The 23,744-nt window shown below is 39.2% G+C and overlaps 1 protein-coding gene across 1 annotated transcript; it reads left to right on the plus strand.

Moving 5' to 3' along the window:
- Positions 1-7,065: 7,065 nt before the first annotated feature.
- Positions 7,066-22,671, plus strand: blk (BLK proto-oncogene, Src family tyrosine kinase). Its single transcript, XM_015947142.3, has 14 exons — positions 7,066-7,197; positions 8,089-8,168; positions 8,262-8,358; positions 8,462-8,492; positions 8,857-8,950; positions 9,024-9,122; positions 9,200-9,303; positions 10,676-10,825; positions 12,157-12,309; positions 12,404-12,583; positions 14,240-14,316; positions 20,694-20,844; positions 21,784-21,915; positions 22,000-22,671. Exons 3-14 carry the CDS (start codon positions 8,263-8,265, stop codon positions 22,200-22,202), a joined length of 1,470 nt encoding a protein of 489 aa, XP_015802628.3. The 5' UTR covers positions 7,066-7,197; positions 8,089-8,168; position 8,262; the 3' UTR covers positions 22,203-22,671.
- The last annotated feature ends 1,073 nt before the right edge of the window (positions 22,672-23,744 follow it).

Genomic DNA, 23,744 nt, shown 5'->3' on the forward strand with positions numbered 1-23,744 from the left:
TAAATAAAATAGTCACAAGTTGTTTTTTTATGTGTGTATATATACATCAGAGGTGTGGACTCAAGTCACATGACTTGGACTCAAGTCAGACTTGAGTCATTATTTTAATGACATGTCCATTAGTACATCTGGTGGAGTGTGGCTTCGGACTCATCCCTGGAAGTTTGTCATCTGATCTTTTCTCAAAGTTCTCAATGATGGAAGGGTGAGTGGGCTCCCGTCCGACACAAACAAGAACACCCGGACACTGCAAAAGACTCGGAACACTGTCAATCTGAAAGGAGAAGAAAGACACCATTAATCTGTGAATTCATTCATTTCAATCTACACTTAATTCTTTACAAAATGTTACAAACGGATAAGGTGAAGAGAAACAAAACATGTTTGTCCATTCTTACAAAGAAGCAAAATATAAACAAGCAAACACAAAGATTTAAAGTTTCTTCAGGGAATTTTAACCGTCAACCTAACGGTATGAAACACCTACCGTTCACGGAAGGTCTGCACATCATCCGCCATCTTTTAAGGTAGTGCTTTTAACCAGAGGTGTGGATTCGAGACATGTGACTTGGACTTGAGTCAGACTCGAGTCATTATTTTAATGACTTCTGACTTGACGATAAAATCTATAAAGACTTATGACTTGACTCGGACTTGAATGCCAATGACTTGCGACTTCCCAAACGACATGTTCATTGCATACAAACACAAAAACACATTGCCAAATTGGTCTTTTTCTTGAGACGTTTACCAAGGATAGATAAATTTTAATAAAATGACAAACAGCAAAACTGCAGCAGGTTTGAACTTCTAAACTGTCCAAGTTAACATGAATAAACACTAGGGAGTCTCTGATAGCATAGAGAGAGTTTATTAAAAGAGAGATAATTGTGACAAGCTATAATAAAAACATTTCAAGTAATTATCTGCAAACTAACACATTATTTTATTATTGAGTTTCTGCCAAAATCTTAAATGCTGGTAGAAGGTTTGATTAGATCAATTTAATCCTCAAATCTTTTGGAAAAGCAGCGCATTTTTTGAGGAAGCACCTGCTTGCTGGCTGTTGGCGGTAATTTCCACAGTAAACACTGGAAGAGTCAGGAACGTCATCCGGAGCACAATAATAAGGGGCTTCCCCCCCCCCGACCATGTTTACCTCAGAGCAAACTGGCCTCTCAAGCAGCTGCAGAGACTCCCTTCCAGCAGCAGAGCGACAGGTCCCAACAACCCACACGGGATCTTTTTACATGAGAAACACTACTTTGGTCATATTTTTATATCTGAGCAGGGCAAATCCTCGATTTTTGGTTGAATGTATGGCATGGTTGCAACACTTGTGATGACAATCTTGCAAAGCAGAATGGAGTGTTTGTAGGAACAGCTGTAGTGTGGGGTTGTTGTATAGAGGTGGGGGGAGGAGGAGCTCAATTGTTTTTTTACTTGATGAGAATAACTTTGTCTTTCATGGCAAGTAGAGAAACAAGACCTTCTCCCTATTCATGTGTGACAGACGACAGAAATGGTTCCCACACACAGGCAGGAAGTCAAAAAGGGGCCTCTTGTAATGTGTGTGTGTGTGTGTGTGTGTGGGGGGGGGGGGGGGGGGGGGGGATCAAAATTAAGGGCTGTGTGTGTTTGCATGTGTGTGTGTGTAATCAAAGGTGTAATAAAACTTTAAGATGACCTTTGACTTCACATCTCCCCTTTAAAATTCCCAGTCCCACAGTCCTGCTTTACAACACGAGCGTGCAGACAAACATTTTCTAGTGCCCGCTCGCTGTAATAATGGGAACTGAACGCAGCAGTTGGCAGCGTGTTCGCGCTTGGCACCGAGGTGGTCAGAACTGCATTACCAGAGGAGACCCACGCTCCCTTTCTTTCTCACTGTTGTTCAGGTTATCCTGTGGGGCCACTTACGACCCTTCTGCAGGCAGGATGCAACGTCTGGGGACCCCAGCAGGGCCGCACACAAGCATCCGCCGAGCCCTGGGAAGAAAACAAGGGCTGATGGAAAAACTAGAAATAAAGGAGTATGAGGAGAAACAAAAGTTAGTAGCCAGGACGCACTCAATAACACTCATGCACCTGCAGCCTGTGTGTGTGTGTGTGTGTGTGTGAGAGAGAGAGAGAGAGAGAGAGAGAGAGAGAGAGAGAGAGAGAGAGAGTGAGTGTGTGTGTGTGTGTGTGTGTGTGTGTGTGTGTGTTTGAGTGTGGCTGTTCCGTCGGAGAACTACAGCGCAGCACACAGCACAGGTGGTCCAAACAAAAACCTGTGAAGTGTTGCCCGGAGAGCAATATCCCTACACTCCGTGTTGTATAAAGACCCCCCCAATAGGAAACAAACACTTCCAGTGCTGCAAGATTTATTCATCCCTGCACATACAGGTCAGAGGATGCTGTGAATGATAGCTTCCTTTTGAGGCTGACTATTAATGAAATTCCACAGTGTACTGGCAATGGTGAGCAGAGATTATAGGGTCATTATTACCTACAGGTGACTCGAGGACATGTGGTGTGTTTAGGTTCTCATCTGATAAGAAGCAGACAGGTGAATTCCCTTCACAGGGTTTTGTGTGGTGAGAAAAGGAAAGGCCTGGTTAAAGGTGTGTGGTGGTGTGCAAAACCACATCACTGTTTGATGGCTTGACCACACAACAGTTTACAATCAAATAAGGCTGCATCTGCATTCACATACAAACAGAAAACAATAAAAGTCCCAAATGATTAAAGGTCATAAAATCATATTGATTTAAGGAATTAGAATAAAACGTGTTTAATGGGATGAAGGGTGAATGAAATTTGAAATAAAGAAGTTGAAACAGACCGGGACAAATGAGAAATGAGGTTTAAAACGTGAGAGTTTGTGCCATCTAGTGGCCAAACTGAAGAACTTCAACCAACAACTAAAATGTTTGTGTAATTAAATGTTTTTTCTATCAAATTCTACATTTATGTTACAGTGATAGTAAAAAAATACATTCTTTATAAATATAACACCTAGCAGGACACAGATAAATAAAAACAACAATTCACAGTTTATGTAGACAGTGATGCTAAAAGCAGCCAGGACTTATGCTTACTTAGGTCATTTTAAATTCTCAGTCAGAATGTTTCTATAAGTGTTTTTAAATTGACCTTCAGGCATTCAAAAAAAGCTCCTTAATGCAAATTACTAATCGGCCAATCACGTGGTGGCAGCTCAATGCATTTCTGTCAAGACAACCTGCTGCAGTTCAATCCAAGCTTCAGAATGGGGATGAAAGGTGGGTTAAGAGACTTTGAATGTGGCATGGTTGTTGGTGCCACATGGGCCGGTCTGAGTATTTCACAATCTGCTCAGTTACTGGGATTTTCACCCACAACCATTTCTAGGGTTTACAAATAATGGTGTGAAAAGGGAAAAACATCCAGTATGCAGCAGTCCTGTGAGCGAAAATGCCTTGTTGATGCTAGAGGTCAGAGGAGAATGGGCCGACTGATTCAAGCTGATAGAAGATCAACTTTGACTGAAATAACCACTAGTTACAACCGAGGAATGCGTGAAGACACACGCAACCTTGAGGTGGATGGGCTACAACAGCAGAAGACCCCACCGGGTACCACTCGTCTCCACTACAAACAGGAAAAAGAAGCTACAATTTGCACCAGCTCACCAACACTGGACAGTTGAAGACTGGAAAAATGTTTCCTGGCCTGATGAGTCGATTTCTGTTGAGACATTCAGATCGCAGAGTCATTATTTGGCGTAAACAGATTGAGAACATGGATCCATCATGCCTAAAGAATGCTTTCAGCACCTTATTGAATCAATGCCACGTAGAATTAGGGCAGTTCTGAAAGGGGGTCAAACACCGTATTAGTATGGTGTTCCTAATAATCCTTTAGGTGAGTGTATATACAGGCAAAAATCTGGTGATACAATATGTGGCTCAGTCAATGACTGAGATACATGACACAATGTACAAAAAGATGGACAAACCCCACCCATAGCTTTCTGTGGGGCTTATCTGAAGACAGAGTGGTTCCCACCACCCGTCAAACTCTGAACCAATGTAGCTACGAACCAACCCAAAGCTAGCACGAAGCTAGGAAACCAACAAGTGTAGCCAGTGGAAGCCAAAAGAGGTTTTCGAGCTCTTTCAGCAAGAAAAACGTGGTTAAGCCACTCAAAGGTGAAGCACCCATCAACTCAAAAAGCTGCAGTGTCTCTTTCCTGCTGAAAAAAAACTGTTTAAACCAGCAAATTGCACTTTATACAAATAAAGCAAGACATTCAAAAATTCTACTTGCATGGTTTTCAGTCTATTCAAAATTAGCTGATTTCAGAAGCATAAATGTCAGCATGTATATTAGTAATATAACATAATATAATATAATTCAAATTAAATTAAATTCAATTCAAAAATACTTTATTAATCCCAGAGGGAAATTGATGAATAATATAATATAATATAATATAATATAATATAATATAATATACAACGGTCAACATAATAAGCAGGTTTGCACTGAGGTTTTTTTGATCATCAAATATCAGATTCTACAAGCTGAGGTCAACAAGCTAACTGTTTAAGAGTGTCCGTTTACTAGAACCAAAAGTGAGAAAAAACAATACAGGATAAAGGAGTGATTCATCACTAAATTTAGAAAATCAGCTGTGTTCTAAAACATGCAGGAAATGAGCTGGAACCAGACTGCAGCGCCAGGTATGTCAGCTCCACTTTTTTCCAACAGATTGGACCGGCACTCTGAAGTTGCAAGTGTCGTCTTCTGGCCACAGGGGGCAGTGAGTGACATTTCCATACTAGTTTAAGAAAATGATGACAAAAATATGAAAAAGTTACACAGTATGTCTTTAAAGTTGATTCACTAAACAAACTTTGCTTCACCAGGGGAGCAACTTCAGGAATGTTTGGTTGTGATGCACAGCTCCTCATCTGGAGAGAGCTCAAACTAAACACACTTCCTACCAACCCAAAAACATGGCGGTGCAGAGGTGATGTTTAAGGGTTAAAGAGAACAATTGTCTGTTGACTCAAAATTTTTTACTTTTAGATAATTTGTCTGAGAGATGATCCAAATGGTCCAGATTGGGTCATGCAATGAGACAATGTCACTGAAGTGAATTTTAAAGAGGAACGATGCACAAAAATCACAATAAAATTAAGACAAAATGGTGGAAATTTCCCACATGGTCATACAGATAACAATAACTCATTTAATGTTGCTTCATTTTATTAAATAACTTAATATTATCATAATTATTGTCTTCAATTAACCAAGTAAAAAGGGACTGAGGAGGAGCTAACATCTTTCTATGAAGTTCATGATCACAACTTTGAGTACTTACTCTAATTTTGACCATGCATTTTTCTAATAATAGCCGCAGTTTCTGGAAACTTGAAATTATTCAAAATGGACCTGGTCAGTTGGTCTCTCAACGCGATTGACAACATTTTTTCATCAATGAGAACGGGAGAAGGGGCTCCCAGATGCCCCTCTGGGACAGAGCCAACTGGGTATATCATGGACTCCTGGAAACAGTGGAACCTGATGTCCCTCTCTCAACTGTCTGTAGAGGATTCTGAAGACGTCTGGATATTCGTGGTGTTGGGGTCAGGTTTCTTGCTGTTTGGCCTGAGCGGTTACCTGGCTTACCGAAAAATTTATGAGCTGTCGAGGAATATCGTCTCAATCCCGGAGTTCAGGGATGGATTACACCGCACTGTGAACGCATTAACTCATATAATTGTCGAGATGAGTCGTAAGCTTGGAACTTTGGCTGAGATTCAGGCTCTGGCACAGAAGGTTGATGCCATCAAGGATAGAGTTGACAGATCAGCACAGGTTGGGATAGATTAATTATGAAATTATTGGATTTAGAGGGGTTGGAGATCAACAAAACTTTAAGACAGAGAAGAAATTATCTCTGTCTGGCACCAAAACAAGTTCTTATCTGAATCTGGTGCCCTTGAGCCTGTGAGGCTGAAGTGATTACTCCCCCTCAGAAGAAATGTGGAATGCTGCCATCGCCATGGTAACTCTGTCTCCCTATCCCAGCCTGGGCAGAACTGAGACCGGTGAAGGCCGTTGAATCGTTTCCAGGAATCACTCTGCTCTCTAACCCAAATACCTCCCTCCCCTGTCCAAACGGAGGTGACGAGCGCTGCTTATCGCGGCTGCATGCACTGATGTGAGGAGAGTCCCCAACCCTACCTCCCCACCTAGTGGACACTTATGTTGTGTGATGTCTGAAGTCTGTTGCATTTCTGTCTGAGGTGTTTTTTGCATAGCAAAGCTGCCCTTCCTGTGGAGGGTAACTCTGAAGAGCCTTTTTTTCCTCCACCTGACTCTATTCTCATATGAACCCTCTGATCTCTGTTAAGGTAGCGCGACTCGGGTTCTGAATGACCACAGTCACCAATTCTTGTCATGTGTCTACACCTATGTCTGTATGTCTGATCTCAGAATTGTGTGTACTGAAACACTAAGTTCCTTCTGGGATTAATAAAGTATCTTTGAATTGAATAGAATTAAATTGAACACAAAGCAACACACGCGCAAACACACACAGCTCGTTGTGTGTTAGGCGCATAAGATGCACTGTAGAGATAAACAACCCACACTATAGAGGAACTGAAAAATGTGCCATGGGAACCATGATGTTCATTTGTCTCAACCACACCTAAAGTTACCTCCAAACACAAACAAACACAGCAAACAACCAGTTTTCATTTCAGATTTAATATGGAACAAAAACAACTACAAAATTGTTCATTTAAATTAAAAAAATTCTACATTAACACAGATATTTAGCTGAAAGTGTTGCATTCTGCCTGACTAATAGGAGTTGAATAAACAGAGAGGAAATTACAAGACAAAATTTACTTCTGCTTGCTTTTCAGTCAACTTCAGGGGAGGTATGGCCTTTACTTTGTGTGTGTGTGTGTGTGTGTGTGTGTGTGTGTGTGTGTGTGTGTGTGTGTGTGTGTGTGTGTGTGTGTGTGTGTGTGTGTGTGTGTGTGTGTGTGTGTGTGTGTGCCAGAGAGAGAGGAAGAGAGACAAGTGTGAGACAGAAACTTTCCAAACCAGAGTGAGTGAGAGTTACACTGACAGTCAGCCTGCTTAAGGGAGGAAACTCAACACTTGGCATCTCAGTGACTTCCAAAGACACGAGACAGACACAATCTCAAGGTAATTACTAACTTCATTACTGTTTGTATTTATTTTCTTGTAAATAAAACGCAATATTCACATGAAGAAACATGCCAGATAGATTAGCTTCAACAGACGGGTGCAGTCAGCTGTTTATTTGCAAATAATCACATTTCTGACATTTGTGTTTATTTTTAACCCTCTGAGACAGAAAAAAACTGGTGATTCATTTGCAAGTAAAACAATTATTATAGTATTAGAAATAAAAAAATGTTGCAAATGAACAGGAATTGAAATGTTTGCATATGAGTGGAAAGCAAAAGCATCAAAATAAATGTGCTTTCTTCTAATGATTTTCGCTCGGTTAACGCTCATTTGCTTGTGTTCGTTAAGCTAACAGTGGAGGTTTGACTGAATCTGTGAAGTTTAAGCGTCATGCGTGATGCTGAGGTGTAAAAGAACATCTGGTGATTTGGTTCTGTTCAACACAATTGTTTCCACTCACACCTATTTGCATGGACAAACATACGTTTTCACTTCTATGAAAAACTTCTCCAGTTTAGCAGAAATTTGGGAAGTTGTTGTCTAATGCAAATGAATCCAAATGTGTGTGCAAAGCTGAGGGAGAAACTTTAAAAAAGTATCAGTCGATCAGAACGTTGAACCCTTGTATGTGAAAACAAACAAACAAACAAACTTGTATTTAAAACAGTTTTCCCCAGAAGCAAAAACATTTTATTCTTATTCCCTGTTGTTGCCTCACGTAAACATATGAGATAAATTACTATGAAAAATATGCAAATGTTTTGTCTAATTCAGTTCAATTCAATTCAAAGATACTTTCTTAATCCCAGAAGGAAATTAGAAACTTCCTGTTTCAAGAATCTTAAAGAATCCGTTTTAAATGAAGCATTTTGATCCATTTCTCAGATTGGGCATGAAGTCTAAAGCGGTGACCTGCAGCAGGAGGAGTGGCGACTGAAAACGGCGAAGCTCAGTGGCTCAGTCAGGTAAAGAGCTGAGTTTTCACATATTTGCATGGCTGGTTTTGCATCCTTTGGTGGCAAAACAACTGTTTCAATAGTTTGCTGTTGCACACGCAGGATGGGCTGCACTTGCAGTGACCAGAAGCAAGAAAAAGATGATGGATTCCTCAAAAGGTACGCCATCTCTCAGGATCTGAAGGCGTCAAATCATACAGTAAGTGGAAAATGAAGCCTTGTTTCCTTAAAGCTCCAAATTAATTAATGCATCTTGAGATGAAATCACATTTCACCAAAACATTATTTTTCCTGCTTTATAGGAAAAAAACACAAACTCCCACTCAGCTAACGGTAATAAGGAACCTCTTTTTTTGTTTCTTTATTATTTGTAAAACTGACTTTAAAAAAAAAGGTTTGACATTTGCAGGACTGAGCAGAATGACGAAACCAAACTTTGTGATTCTAATCACGGCTGCATTTCCTCTGCTGTCTTCTGGGGATAAGATAAACAAGATTACGGGCAGAAAAAAAGCCATTTAAGCTAACGACAGCATTAAGAAAAGAGTGCTTTGTAGCCAAGAATGTCATGCAACATGTTGAATTTATTATATTTTATTTGTGAGTGCAGTACTGGGAAATACTGTACATGCATGGCAAAAATCATAAAAAGGTAAGAAATTAACATCAAATGACATGTCGATCTCTGTTTGTCCAGATGAGAACGTGTTTGTGGCACAGCACGACTTTAAAGCGAACAACGAAAGTGATCTAGCTTTCAAAAAAGGAGACAGAGTCAAAGTTTTGCAGGAGTAAGTGTCGTCCTGGATCCCAGCAGTTAGAGCATGGATAATCCTTAATAATCTGTATTAATCTGTGTTGTAGGAGTGGAGAATGGTGGCTGGCAAAGTCACTGATCACTGGACAAGAAGGATTCATCCCATCTAACTATGTAGCTAAAGAAAACACACTGGAGGTGGAGAAGTGAGAGCCAGTTTTGATATACACGACGTTACATTTGCTGTGTGAACTGAGTTGTTGAACAGCTTCCCCCGCCGCAGGTGGTTTTTTAAAGATTTGAGTAGGAGGGAGACCGAACGGCTGCTTTTAGCCCCCGGAAATAAACCAGGCGCCTTTCTTGTGCGAGAGAGTGAAACTAGCAAGGGTGAGTTTGTTTCTGCAAAACAGAAATTTTGTTGATTACTTTAAAAAAAAATTAAAACCCTGCTTAAATCTGATATCATTTAATAAATGATGTAGGCTATTTGTGATCATTTTGATGAAATAACACGTGTCATCACAGCCAAATGTTAAATGGTAAATCACTTGTTTTTGTATAGTGCGCTCTAGGGTTCTACAACCCCCCAAGGTGCTTTACAACACAGTAATGCCCATCAGCACTCAGATTATGTGTTGCGGATGACTGCTACCAGCATGTGAACGTTTGGCTCAACCTCTGTAGTAATCTAGACAAACTGTAGCAGTAACAAAAGGTTTTGCTCGGCAGGTTGGTCTAGCTATTTTCCATTATAGCCTCACCAGGTCTACCACTGCAATTCTAGGTCAGGCCAAACACAGCACTCCACATTTTTAGAGAGATGTTGGGTGGCCAAGCACATGGTGCCAAGGCAGACTGCCCCATTGATAGCTTCCATAGTGATGGTCATTGCTCTGATTGGTCATAGCGCTGTCTAACTGAGTGCAGAGACAGTTTGAAAAACAAACATAGATTCTGCCCCACAGCTGAGCTCTGTCTAAGGGTCGTGGCCAGACTGTATATTTACATAAATAGGATGGTAGGCTATAAAGTTGGCTGAGTTCCTGGCAATTTTATTTTGGTTAGTGCTGATCAACTGTGGCGGCCATATTGCATTTGGTTGACTCTTCACTCAGAAATTTAGCAATACTTCCATGCATAATTTAGTGGGATCACAGCTAGGATTCTGAGCCACTTAGAAAGAAAGAAAAAAGATTTTATAATATGGTTAAAATGATGAAAACAATGTAGGGAAAGGGAAAAAGAAAATAAATAGTAAAGAGGGAAATCAGTGGAAAGGTGTAGTTGGTAGAGAGCAGAATAAGGAGAAGGTGGTGATGAAGGTCACACAAAAGCCAGCCTGAACAGGTGAGTTTTCAGCTTACTTACAGAAAATGGGACAACCCATTAACGTTTTATGCAGAACTGGTTACACCTTCATCTACAAGCTCAGAAACAACACTGTAAGAAATAAAATGTTGCATTTACTTAACCAGTGCCACTAAGTTGCTTAAACATTAAGAGTATGATACATAAGTTGTTATGGTATAAATAACCAGGTTTAGTGGAACTAGTTCACATAATTTGATTAAGTAAATTCAACATTCCATTTCTTACAGTGTAAAAGCGTGTTGCTTTGAAATTAACTAAATTAATCCTGAGTTATTTTGGACATGAACCAAATCATTACAACACATCTTTTTTTAGCTTGTCGGTGAGAGATACTAACGCTTCAACCTTCAAATGATCACCCTTCATCTTTGTCTTCATCCCTCCTCAGGGTCGTACTCGCTGTCAGTCAGAGACTGCGACCGAGAGCAAGGAGATGTGGTAAAACACTACAAAATACGCTGTCTGGATAAAGGTGGTTTCTACATCTCCCCCTCCAGTACCTTCCCATCCCTGCAGGAACTGGTCAAATACTACAGCCGTGAGTTTTACACAAAAGTACACTGAAAAAACTGAATTTCAAAGAAGTTTTTTTAAAAGCCTTGTTTAGATATTTTATCTTATGGTTAGCCCAAAAAGAAAAAAAATATATCTTATCTGAAAAAGAACACTACTCACTTGGTCTAGAACCTTAAGTCTAACGGTTAGATTCATTCATACACACATTTATAGTTTCTAAAGTGTTTATCGATCCGACCGTAGGTTTAAGCTTTGCTGTCTCTGTTGAGTTTCAGTTAAAGTCTAAAAGTGAGGCTTTGTGATACATATTTGCAACACATTCTCACTCCCAGCACGTCAAAAACAAACGCTTGGTCGGCCACCCTCCGCCTCAGACCCCTGAAGTGCCCTTTTTCGTCACTTATGTGTGAAAAAGGGTTTTCTCTTTTCTGTCTGCAGAACCCAGTGCAGCGTAAAACTGACATGATGGGATATCTGCTGATGCGGCACCAAACTGGCTCATTTAACCGCACCTAAACCTTAACGTTTTACTATTTATAACCTTCCCCTCACCCTCCTAACCTTAACCCTCTTGCTACCTAAAACGTTACTCTCACTGTGATCAAGCGTTTGCATTCTGACTGTCAGTTTTCGTATTTGGCGCCCAAGGGGAACGTTAGAACATACCATGTGGCGAGGGGGAGGTTACACATACCCTCTACTTTTAACCTCCACCGTGGTAGTTGAAACCTCCCCCTCGCGTTGGCTCGGTCCAAACCCGGCCAATGGCGAGGCGGCTCCCGCCGTTCACTTCATAGAGCCGGCTTTTAGAGTGACCATCACTAACGTGTTCGCTAGCAAGAGGGTCAAGGTTAGGATAGGGGTGAGGGGAAGGTTAAATAAGAGGATAAGGTTAGAGTGAGGTACAATGAGCTTGTTTGGTGCCCTGGCTGTGGACATCCCATCGTGTCAGTGTAACGCTGCATTGGGATCTGCAGTCAGAAAAGGGAAAAACCCCTTTTCACACATAAGTAGCGAAAAAAGGCTCTTTTGGCATCAGGGGTCTGAGGCGGAGGGTGGCTGACCAAGCGTTTGTTTTTGACGCGCTGGGAGTGAGAATGTGTTGATATTTGCATTTCCGCTGAATATGTTTGATAGTATTTCTTCCCCTGAGCCTAAACCACAAGATAAGAAGGTTAAATGTAGCAGTGGGCTGCAAAAAGCACAGCAACTTTGATTAAAATAAGGCACACACACAAGCACTGAAAGAAGCAACGTTCCGTATCAGAGGTGGAAACAAGAACTGCGTCGTTTTAGCTAAATTTAGCTTAAGGTAGTGTTCTCTAAATTAGAGTGTTTGACGCTCTGGTGCAGGCACTGCAGATGGGCTGTGTCTGCGGCTGTACGAACCCTGCAAGCAGAAGGCCCTCCAGCAGCCATGGGCGCAGGATGAATGGGAGATTCCCAGAGAGACGCTGAAAATGGTGAAGAAACTCGGGGCAGGGCAGTTTGGAGAAGTTTGGATGGGTGAGACGAGAAGCTCCTTCTGGTGTTTGGAAACGTAAAAAAAATCCAACAAATCACCTGATCGAAGTTATTTATTAATACATCTCTACGGCAGGTTATTACAAGAGCACGCAGAAGGTTGCTATAAAGACATTAAAAGAAGGAACGATGGAGCCAGAGGCCTTTCTTCAGGAAGCTAACTTGATGAAGCAGCTGCAGCATGAGCGGCTGGTGCGACTGCATGCTGTGGTCACCAAGCACCCAATCCTTATCGTCACAGAGTTCATGATCAATGGTGAGTCCATGAAAAACTATACATATATATATATATATATATATATATATATATATATATATATATATATATATATATATATATATATATATATATATATGTATGTATGTATGTATATATACAGTATATATGTATATATACAGTATATATATATATATATACACACACAGTATATGTATACACATATATACAGTATATATATATATATATATATATATATATATATATATATATATATATATACTGTATATATACATACATATATATATATATATATATATATATATATATATATATATATATACACACACACACACACATATATAACACAATGGATTTTCAATGAGAAATTAAAAGTTCAGATATAAGACATGAAAATGTAGCAAATATTATGTTTTTTTTAACCAAAATAGCCATTTCAAAATATTTTTAACACATCATCATGTTACAATGTGAAGAGCTTATCACATTCGTTAGCATTTAAATTGATGTTTTTAATTAATTCACTGTAAAAAAAATCTGAATCTGTAATTTTAATGTAACATTATTTAATTTCCTGCCTGAACTTTATTCCATTAAATTTCAATTACAAAACATTTATGTTGGTTTTCATGTAAATTTTAATAAAAAATAAAACTCCTGTAAAAACCTATAATACAACTTTTCCCTAGATTTGTACAGTGCATTTAGTCCTTTTTACATCTGTTACCTCGTAGAAGTGGTCCTGAAGGTTTTCAAGAGATTATATAAACCCAACAGCTAAGTGTTTAAAGGCACATACACACTTTATCTTAATTACTACACAGGCACAAAAACAACAAAACAAACATGTGAAGGTTGTTTAAAAGTAAGCACTTCTTTCGTTTGCAGTGAAGCTTTGCTGCTTATAATGACGTTGGAATTAAATGAAAAGCAAAAACAAACATTTAAAAAGGTTAGTGAACCGCTAAACCTTTTGCATTTTAGTCTTTTTGTTTTATGGGTAATTCTGTTATGCATCACTTCAGTAAAAAATCCTGCTGGCTGTACTTTGGACATCTTTCCAGGCCCAACTTGCCTTTGATAGTGTAGCATGAAATGTGTCTGTTAAATCAACAAACATCACCAAATAGATCAAATGTGTTAAATATTCACACAGAATTGTGTCATTTATTTATTTGTTTGTGTATTCATTTAATTAATTATTTATATATTTTTATTGTTCTTTAGATTTTCTCAGTAATCCATATTAATGTAATTTGTTAATTAGTGAAACATTGACTTGTAAATGAAAATGCAGTATATTGTTTAGTTTTTTTAAAGGAATAGCCATGAGGTTGTTACAATTTGATGGTAAACATGCACAGTCCTCTAGAGAGGAGCCTTTTTTGGAAACTGGAAACTTCTCATCAAGTTAACGCAGGAAAAATATGCAAACAAGATGAAAAAATCACTATTTTGCTTATCGAATTGGTCAAATTTCTGTTATTGGTTGTTCAACTAAATTTTGACATGAAACTATAAGAAATATGATTATTTTTAAGGTAATAAGACAACTCGTCTAATTTATGAATGATGATATCGTCTTACTGTTGTTAAGATTATATAATTACAGCACGAAATTTAGTATTTCTGCTCACTTTTTAAATTGAATCACTTCCCTTTTCTTAATCACAGGATGCCTTCTTGATTTTCTGAAAACTGAGGAAGGAAAGAAGCTGAAGATGAATAAGCTGATCGACATGTCAGCACAGGTGAATGAATGAATAACTTTTATTTCATGTGGAGGGACAGTGTGCATTAATAAACATTTCACAATGTAAATGTACCCAATTATAGCCAAAAGGTTCATTTCCATTGGTAGTCCCCCTGCCGATTGGCACATAGTATAAAACAACATTTAAAGTTATAAATATTTTAAAAACAATACAAGTTAAACAACATTAGAGAGTACATGGAGGAGGTGGAGCTAAGCGGTTTTGATCTTGTACGTAAGACAACAGTTTTAAAAAATGACAAGATTGCTCCAGTTTAGGAGCCTATATTTACTAAGGATTGTGCAATGATGAAAGGACCTTGTTTTTTTTTTTATCTAGAATTTTGATAGCCTGTTTATATAAAGATTTTAACCTACTTAAAGTGGTGGAGTTTGCAGAGGCCCAAGCAGGTAAACATTAATGTATGTGAGATTTACGAGAGCAAACATGTACATTTTTGCAGCTTCTGTTGACATGATTTCTAAGGTGCTTAAAATTTACAAGTGTGGAATTTATACATGTGGTCACTTTTTTAACATGTTGTTTAAAAGTGAAGTTACTGTTTAAAATAATACTTAGATATTTGTATTCATTTACATTTAGAATTCTCTGTCCAGAAATAACAACATTCAGGGCCAGATGAACACTTCGTTGTACCCTGGGCAACAATATTCAAGGGCCCCATCATCACGACCCAAGGATCACCATAAAATGGTCATATACAGAATATTTTACTGTAATATGCAGTAAATATACTCAATACTTGAAATTCTAACTGTCATCAGGTGTATTTTGATTTACAGATATTTAAATGCTCATAGAACTACAAATGCACTACTATGTCCCCTATCAAAGATACCCACTCACATATGATGCTATGAAAGCAAAACACATCAGCATCTGTATAATCTGGTCAAATTGACCCATTACATTGGGTCAAAATGAGTAAATAAGCAACCACTTAGAAACCATCATTTATTTAACAACACTTATTCCCAATAGAAATGTATTGAATTGATAGAGCTATCACAGAATACCACAGAGAACACATCAAGAAACATTTTGGTCCTAAGCTCATTTTAAGCAGAAATCACACTGACATGGAGACCCTGTCACCTCAGAAATCAACAAGGCAATCAAGTTATTAGTCCAACACAAACTATTTAAATCTGCCAGTTATCCTTCCACAACAATTTTCACCATTTTCATAAAGCTCGCACCCCAAGGAAAATAAACAAAATGCAACATCACTATTATCTGCTCGTTAACATTTTGATCCTAAGCTCATTTTAACTTGTTTTAAAATAGAACAACATGTCACAGCACAAATAACCAGTTAAACATTTTAGTGCTACATAAACATTTAGAAATCTGGACTTTGACTGTGCGAACTGGTGTATAACGTCTTCAAAATCAAAGCCACCAACAAGTTCATGTCCAATAGCTACAACAGTAAGTGCAGAGCTGCATCTGTGACACAATTTCTCTGTAGAAGACAAGATAAAAATACTACAAAACCTGGCAAAAACACACAATTTTAATCCTAAATAATCAGGAAGTGCATGTTTGCTTTCATTTGGCATCTTATACTGGCTTTTTTCTGGACTTTGACTGTGCAAACTGGTGTACAATATCTTCTAAATCAAGGCCACTAACAAGTTCATGTAAGAGAGAAAGTGCAGAGAGCCGAGTCTGTGACATTGTGGTCCTCAGTTCATTTTTTACCTGTTTCAAAACAGAAACGGGAAAAAAAAATAAAATTACAGATTCAGTTTTTAAGACAGTGTAAGTAATTTTCAAGTGCACCTGGAGCCCGCTGTATTTGCCCGCCATGTCGTTCCACAAATGTAGAATGACCTTCCAAGCACTACCAGAACAGCGGCTTCCTTTTCAATTTTCTAGAAACTCCCGAAGACCCTGCTCTTCAGAGTGCATCTTCTTAACTAGCACCCTCCCTGCATCCGTCCCTCCTCTCTACCGTCCACTCCTTGTTCCCTACTCTCCATGATTGATGTCAATGTTGTTGTTGTTATTGTTGTTGTTAGCCTCAAGGGCAACATGCCAATTATCACTTGTAAGTCGCTTTGGACAAAAGCGTCTGCTAAATACATAAACATAAACATGTTGCTAGCATTATCGTAGCTTTGGCCACGACAGTTTGGCAAGTCTAACCCCAAATGATGCACCATTTCAATCACAGATTCAGCTAGGCTGACACCTGTGTGGCTGTGGATGGGCTCAAACCCGAGGAATCTTTCCACTACTCTGCCATCTGCACTGACAAAATGAAAAACAGATGTGAGCTGATCTGCATGTGCTAAATCTGGTGTTGAATCAACAATTACAGAGAAATATTTTGCACGTTTGAGTTCCTCTGCAATCACTTGCTTAGTTTTTTCACCCATTAATGAAATACATTCTTCACACACAGTTGATGACAATTAAGATGGCTTACCTCTACCCTTACTGCCATGTCTCTCAAGGTGCTCCTTTGAAAAGGGGTCAAACTCTGCTAAAAGTTCAAGCGGTCCCAGATAGTTCCCATTGTGCGCAGAGCCCAGCAGTTCGTTGTCGCCTCGAAACGACATTCCTTTCGCTCCTAAAAATTTGACAACAGCCACCGCATGTCTGAGGACTTCCTTCCAGTACTGCTGTTCTGACTCACACTGTCGGGCAAGAGAAGCGTCCACTCTGCATGCATATTTAGATCTGTGCAATAAAGACAGCATGTTTTGGCTATGTTGTGCACTCTTTTCGTGATCACTAACCCTTCCTGGATGTTTCCAATCACAGAATCCGCTGATGAATGCATGCTTTTGGGATGACGGAAGTTTGCAGGCATAACAATAAATTGATCCAGTTGATGGCGAGTAAAGAAGCCATTCTCTTGGCACAATTTGATTGTTTGGAAGCCGGCAGTGAAGCAAATTATTGGTGAGGGAGCGTGTTCTACTTCCAAGTCCGGACTCCCTTACCGATGCAGGATACTTGGCGGCCCGGTTCTGGAAAGCTGCAGGCCCTCGGTAAATCGCTTCTTGCCGGAGCCGCTCCGTAACGGCCCCCCCACAGGATCCCCAGGGAGTAGAGGCGTTGAGATGCAGGGGTTGCTCCCAGACTCGACAAGCGGCTCCGGTGGCGGTGAAACTGGAGACCCGCCATTACCGCTTTCCTCAGCGATCAGACTCGCTGCCTGTGGTTTGTTGCTTGAAGTTGATGCTGCTGGCTCTTTGCTCTCCGGGCTGTAAGTGTAAGCTGGTGTTGGCGGTGTAGAAAAGCCCTGGCTAGCTGAGTCCTCGCCATTGACGGAAGCTGACTCAACAGGAGTAAAGAAATTACATATTTTAGGTGTATATTTTAAGTTTTCTGCATTTCTGATGCCCTTTTCCTTTTTTAATTTCCGTTTCGCGCCACCACTTGGCTTCTCCATGTCTGTTTTTTTCTGTTGTAGCAACGCCTGATGTCACGTAACCCGCTCGGCGTAACCTTTGACCCACTTCGTGTGGACTGACCAATGAGGAGAGGGTCTTAACTTGAGGCCCTCTCTTCATTGGTCAGTCTGCATGAGGCTAACTCTCAACCGCTCTCAACTGACGTTCAAAGTCATAGGCAGTGAAGCCTCTCTGTGCAGTGCAAAAGCCCGGTGGACAGTTTGTTTAATATAAAGCGGGAGATTACAGATACAATATTGTGCTTGTGCCCTTGCTGCCCTGGGCCAGGGCTCTTTAGAGCTTGTGGGCCCTGGGCAATTGCCCGGTTGCCCATATGGTTAATCCGGCCTTGACAACATTAGGTTCTGTGTAAACCTTTTTTCGTGTTTTAGTAAAAAACTTTGCAACAGTTTTAGAGAAATTTAGTTGTAAATGACAGCTATTCTACCAGTTTGAGACATTTACCATGACCTTTGTAAGTTGTGCAGCTGCCTCAAAATGATCATCACCTTTGACAAAAATCACGGTATCATCTGCATACATAAGCACTTCACAACCATGACACACAGATTGTAGGTTGTTAATGTAAAGACTGAATAGAATTAGGCCCAAGATTGAGCCCTGTGGTACACCTGTAACAAGATCTTTAAAAGAAGATCTGTTATTTTGTATTTTGACACACTGAGTTCGATTAGTGAGATATGATTTGAACCAGCTGCACGTAAATTGTGAAAAATTAAACTGAACAAATTTAGACTGGAGGATATCATGGTTAGCCGTGTCAAACGCTTTTCGTAGATCTAAAAAAACTGTACCAACCACCCCTCCTATGTCTATCATAGACTTAACCCTTTCAACAAAGTTCAACAAAATGTTCATAATATGAGTAATAGGTTTAATTAATGAACAGGCACTCTACCTAATCATAGTAGAGTTCATTTCATACACATCTTAAGGTAGGAAACCTTATTATTTGAGCAGTGTTAATGTGACATTTCCATTCTATTAATAATCTGTGTGTCTATCAAAGATTATCACCGATCATTCGCTAAGCACCGGAAACGTTTCAAGTTTTCATCTGAATTCTTCCTTAAATCCTCTTTTTTTAAGTTGATGCTGTTCTTTCTGTTAGCTTTTAGCATTTAGCTCATTGGTATCCTTAAAAAAACTAACATTAGCCTTAATACTGACCTCAAAGCCAACTTACACCCAAATGTCGCTCTACAGTAGCAATGCTCTTGTTACAGTAGAGCATTCCTTTTGACATCAGTCATGATGTGAACACACAAGGAAACTGTCAACAGGAGCTGTGTGGTTTCTGCGGCGGGGCTTCTGTGTTCGTCTGGCTTGAAAGCCTCGCGCTACGTCAATTATTAACATCCGGACAGGAAGTTGTGCTATTTTTCCATCCACACTGAGCCCTCCCTTCTTCTACTATAATTTTTTGCCCCCTGTGAAAAACTTTTAACTTCCTGATAGCTGGCACATCCTGTTAAGCCCCCTCCTTTCCAATCGCCTCATCTGTTACCATGAGTCGTCACACACATGCAGCAGTTATTCCATGTGAACAATGTGCACATTCACTGTAAGAAATGAAAAGTTGAATTTAGTCAACCGAGTAATGTCACCTGGTTCCACTAAACCTAGTGCTCAAAGGAACATTTCATAATTTTTATGCTTCTCCGTCCTACTGGTTGAAAGCAGAATTACAGCTGGTGTTAAAAACCCTGCTATAGAGTCTAAATGCTCATAAACATATATATGTGACACAAGACTAACTATTATGCTGTTGGTTTAAAAAGCAGCAATGTGACTCGTTACACATTGACTTTAAAACATTCGTCTTAAACATGTTCAGATAAATTGTGTTTAAAACAGTCATTTCTTTCATTAATCTGCCCAAAAGCATCACATTTTCTGGAAGCATGTGGATAAGAAATGTGTTAATATTACAAATATAGTTAAAAGCCACCTCGTGATTGCCTATATTTGTGATGTTTATATCTTCAATAATCGGCACACAGGTCTGCTGAGCAGAATGAGCTGTTATTTTTTAGAATTTCTAAAGCCTGGGGCACACCGGAGACAGGCGCACCACGGAAGCACTGCAGTTTTGAAAAGTCAAGTGGTCACATGGAAAGCGCCATGTTGCTGAACGTGGGACTTGAGAACATGAAGCAGGAAGTGACTCTATTGCTTATACGTGATCAGACTTGCCGTTGTGTTTTCTGAGACTCTAATTCATTAAAAATGATGTTTGCTATTTGTTAGAATATTTTAAGATTAATAGTACTTTAAAGTTATCAAAACTGCGGCTGGATTTGTGCCGTAAAACCGTCCCGCGTTGTAATGTCTGTTGTAAAGTACTCCACATTGTCGTAACCAGCCGCGCCTCAGAGCTTGAAATAGAAATGGCATCTATCTGTAGTGCCTCGGCGCTGCGCTTCTGGGATGCTGCGCTGCGCTCCCCATGCAGCCACTCTCAGTAACTACAATGGCTTCTATTTAAAGGATAGTGTGGGTGTGGCGCATCTGTCTCCGGTGTGCCCCAGGCTTAAGAGAGGCAGAAGTTTGCATCTAGAGCTTAATTTTTGTCCCTTCTCGTCAACCAAAAACCCCAAACGTCTGGTTTTGTTTTAGTCACCAAAGAGCTTTTCTTAGCTTCGGTGTCTCGGTTTTGTTATTGGAAAAAGGGACGTGAAAGAAATAATGTAGTCATTGCCGTCGTTGACGAAAACACATGGTAAACAGCTATTACCATAAATCAGGTAGAGACATCCCATGGGTGCCCAATACAGTTTATTCTTGGAACTAGGTTTAGTGGAACCAGTTGACCCAACTTGATTGAGTTAATTCAACATTTTATTTTTTACAGTGTAGTTTTTCAATATGCTGTAAAACTCATGTTTAGTTCTGCAGTCGCATTTGCTTTCATCATGTTAACAGATAGCTGAGGGGATGGCGTTCATCGAAAAGAAGAATTCTATCCATCGTGACCTGCGTGCAGCTAATATTCTGGTCAACGAGACGCTGCACTGCAAGGTCGCAGACTTTGGCCTGGCGAGGATCATCGAGACTGAGTACACGGCTCATGAAGGTGAAGAATGGGCAGAATCTCACAGAAAATGTGTTTGTTGAAAAGTTTAGAAACACTGAGGCCCTGAACTCAAGCTGCACAAAAGTACATGTTTTACATAAAAACTGAAATTTGAATATTCAGTCTTCATAAGTGAGAAACTTCATGTTTTTATTATTAAATAAATCAAAAATAATTTACAAACACATTTTTTTACCCTGAAACTTTAAGAAATGGAACTCTATTTAAAGAATATATAAGATGATCACATAACATTGAATTAATGTCTAAGTGTTTTGATATTTCTAATACGCCTGAATTTATGTTTGCATTAAAACAAGAACTTGCAGATTCTTTACTTTTTTCATTTTTTATAGAGTCTCTTCTTAGTGTTGTCAAAATGAAGCTGTTAAAAGATCAAGGTCGCTCCTCTGACAGGAAGTTGGATCAGTGGCGTTACAATTTTCTCATGTTACTGCTTCCAGCTTCTCGAAACTTTATTAAAGTTTAATTTAAAGTTCAGCTGGTGTTAGGAAAACCAAAACTAGGTACAGGATTGGAAAACATGTTTATCATCTTTAGAATGAAAAAGCCTCAGTGGGTGGGTTTCTGTGAAGATGCTATGAAAAGATAATATCTTACCTGCTACAGATGGCTCTTTGAACTCAGTTTGGGAGAAAAGAGCTTAGTTGAGAACTGATTGATAAGCTAACAGCTAGGCATGGTACCAACTGCGGTTTTATGGTTAACAACCTTTCTACCGAACCTGAAAGATCAAAGACATCCTTTTATTTTTATGTGTTTCTGTTGATAATAAACACCAAGATAACATAATTCTATTAACGTTTATACCTCACATGTCATCAAAAACGAATAAAACCTCCCACGCAAACATCTTTTATGCCACCATGGGCTAGTGACAACATTTCCTTCCATTTTTCTCCTCAATTTCAAATGTAGGAGCTAAGTTTCCCATCAAATGGACAGCTCCAGAAGCGATCAACTACGGCACATTTAGCATCAAATCTGACATCTGGTCTTTCGGGATCCTGCTGACAGAAATCGTCACCTACGGGAGAATCCCATACCCGGGTAAGGAAATTACAAATCAGAGCTTATTAAAGTACCTGCTAGGTTTGTTTATTTATTTATTTTTTGTTCATTTTTCCTGACCAGGAATGACCAACCCAGAGGTGATCAGGAACCTGGACAAGCTCTACAGAATGCCACAACCAGACAACTGTCCCGAGGAGCTCTATGAGATTATGATGACGTGCTGGAGACAAAAACCAGAAGAGCGTCCGACTTTTGAATTTCTACAGAACACTCTTAATGATTTCTTCATTGCTACGGAGGGACAATATGAGATGCAGCCCTAGCTAGCATCAAATACATACAAAAAGGTAGAAACGTTTCTTGTTGAGCATCAGAAAACAACAGACTTTAATGACTGAAGATCATCTTTTTGACTCGCTCAAACGATTGAATTCAAACAATTCATCAGAACGAACATCAGAGCTTCTCTTGTTTCTGCTGTCAGCAGCGGAAATGAACAACTGAAGCAAATCAAAGACTTCAACTCAACTCATGTTCATTCCACTGACTTTACTTTGACTATTTCAGCTTTTGGTTTTCAAATGAGTCAATGGAGTGTGGGTAGGCACCGGCTGGCATGAAATAATGGAAAAACGACCACGATCGGCAGCCGCTGGACCCCGTGTGGAATTAGTGAAGGTGACTGATGAGTGATACAGAAACCAACTGTTTGAGATGACATGCACAATCTTTTGCACTTTTTATGTTTTATTCAGTTAAGTTGGAAAAAATTGGCTTCCTTATACAAAATGTATATATATATATATATATATATATATATATATATATATATATATATATATATATATATATATATGGGGTATGTATGTCAGTATGTATGTAAATAGAGAATCTGAATCAGAAAAGGCGATTTCAACAAGAAATAGAGTGACTGAAATGTTTCTGGTGGGCAGACTGGAGCATTATTTAAGAAATAAGAGTTTGCTTTGCAACTTTAAAAAAGCTAAAAGCACTCGCACGCACACCGGATGCCTCACTTTAAGATAAAATCCACTCAGTTGGCTCCCCCCACATCAACGATATGGAAACATCTGACTTGCTTTGATTTCAATCATCTTAAAGATAAAACAGTCAAATGTCAAAATAAAAGCTCTACTTTTAATGTGAAAAACTGTGAACCACACTGGAACTGTTTAAAAACAACAAACTCGGCTAAATTACAGAAGTTTTCATCCTCCCCAGATGGTATCTTGGAGATAAGAGAGTGGAGTGGCCATGGCAGCCAGGGGTTAAACCCTACCATTTCCTGTACGGACAGGAAACAGGAAGTGTGAGTCAGCATTCTTTAAATGCCACACTGTAAAAGTCCTTCGCTTGGTAAACTGGTCGACATCGGGATGTTTTTCCTACTAAAAATATTTGTTGTAGAAGCAACAAAACAAACCACTTATTATTTATAATATTTAATTACAGCTGAAATAAAGCACTGAATGTCAATGATCAATGAGAGCGAGGTGAATAATAGGTTTTATCATTAATCAATGAGTTTATTGAGTTTTTGTCCATCTGTGCATTTTTCTTGTTTTTTCATAAAAACATGTAAAAGTCACCAAAAAGGCCAGAGCAGGCAGGTTTTCACAGACAATTACTGATAGAGCAGACTTTTTCATTAAGAAGTGCAGCATCTTTCTTTTTTATTACATCCATTAATTAAATTAAATGCATCAAATCATCACATATTCGCCACATCTGCAGTCTCTAAAGGTTCATTAATTAATCTTGCTTATGAATGCCAGAAGAAATGTTTAGACTGTTTTATTTTCTGCAAGGCTCTTACTGTCAGTGTGTTTTTGAAATCTAGTTGA

Source organism: Nothobranchius furzeri, chromosome 2, assembly GCF_043380555.1.
Source record: "Nothobranchius furzeri strain GRZ-AD chromosome 2, NfurGRZ-RIMD1, whole genome shotgun sequence".
Lineage (NCBI taxonomy): Eukaryota > Metazoa > Chordata > Actinopteri > Cyprinodontiformes > Nothobranchiidae > Nothobranchius > Nothobranchius furzeri.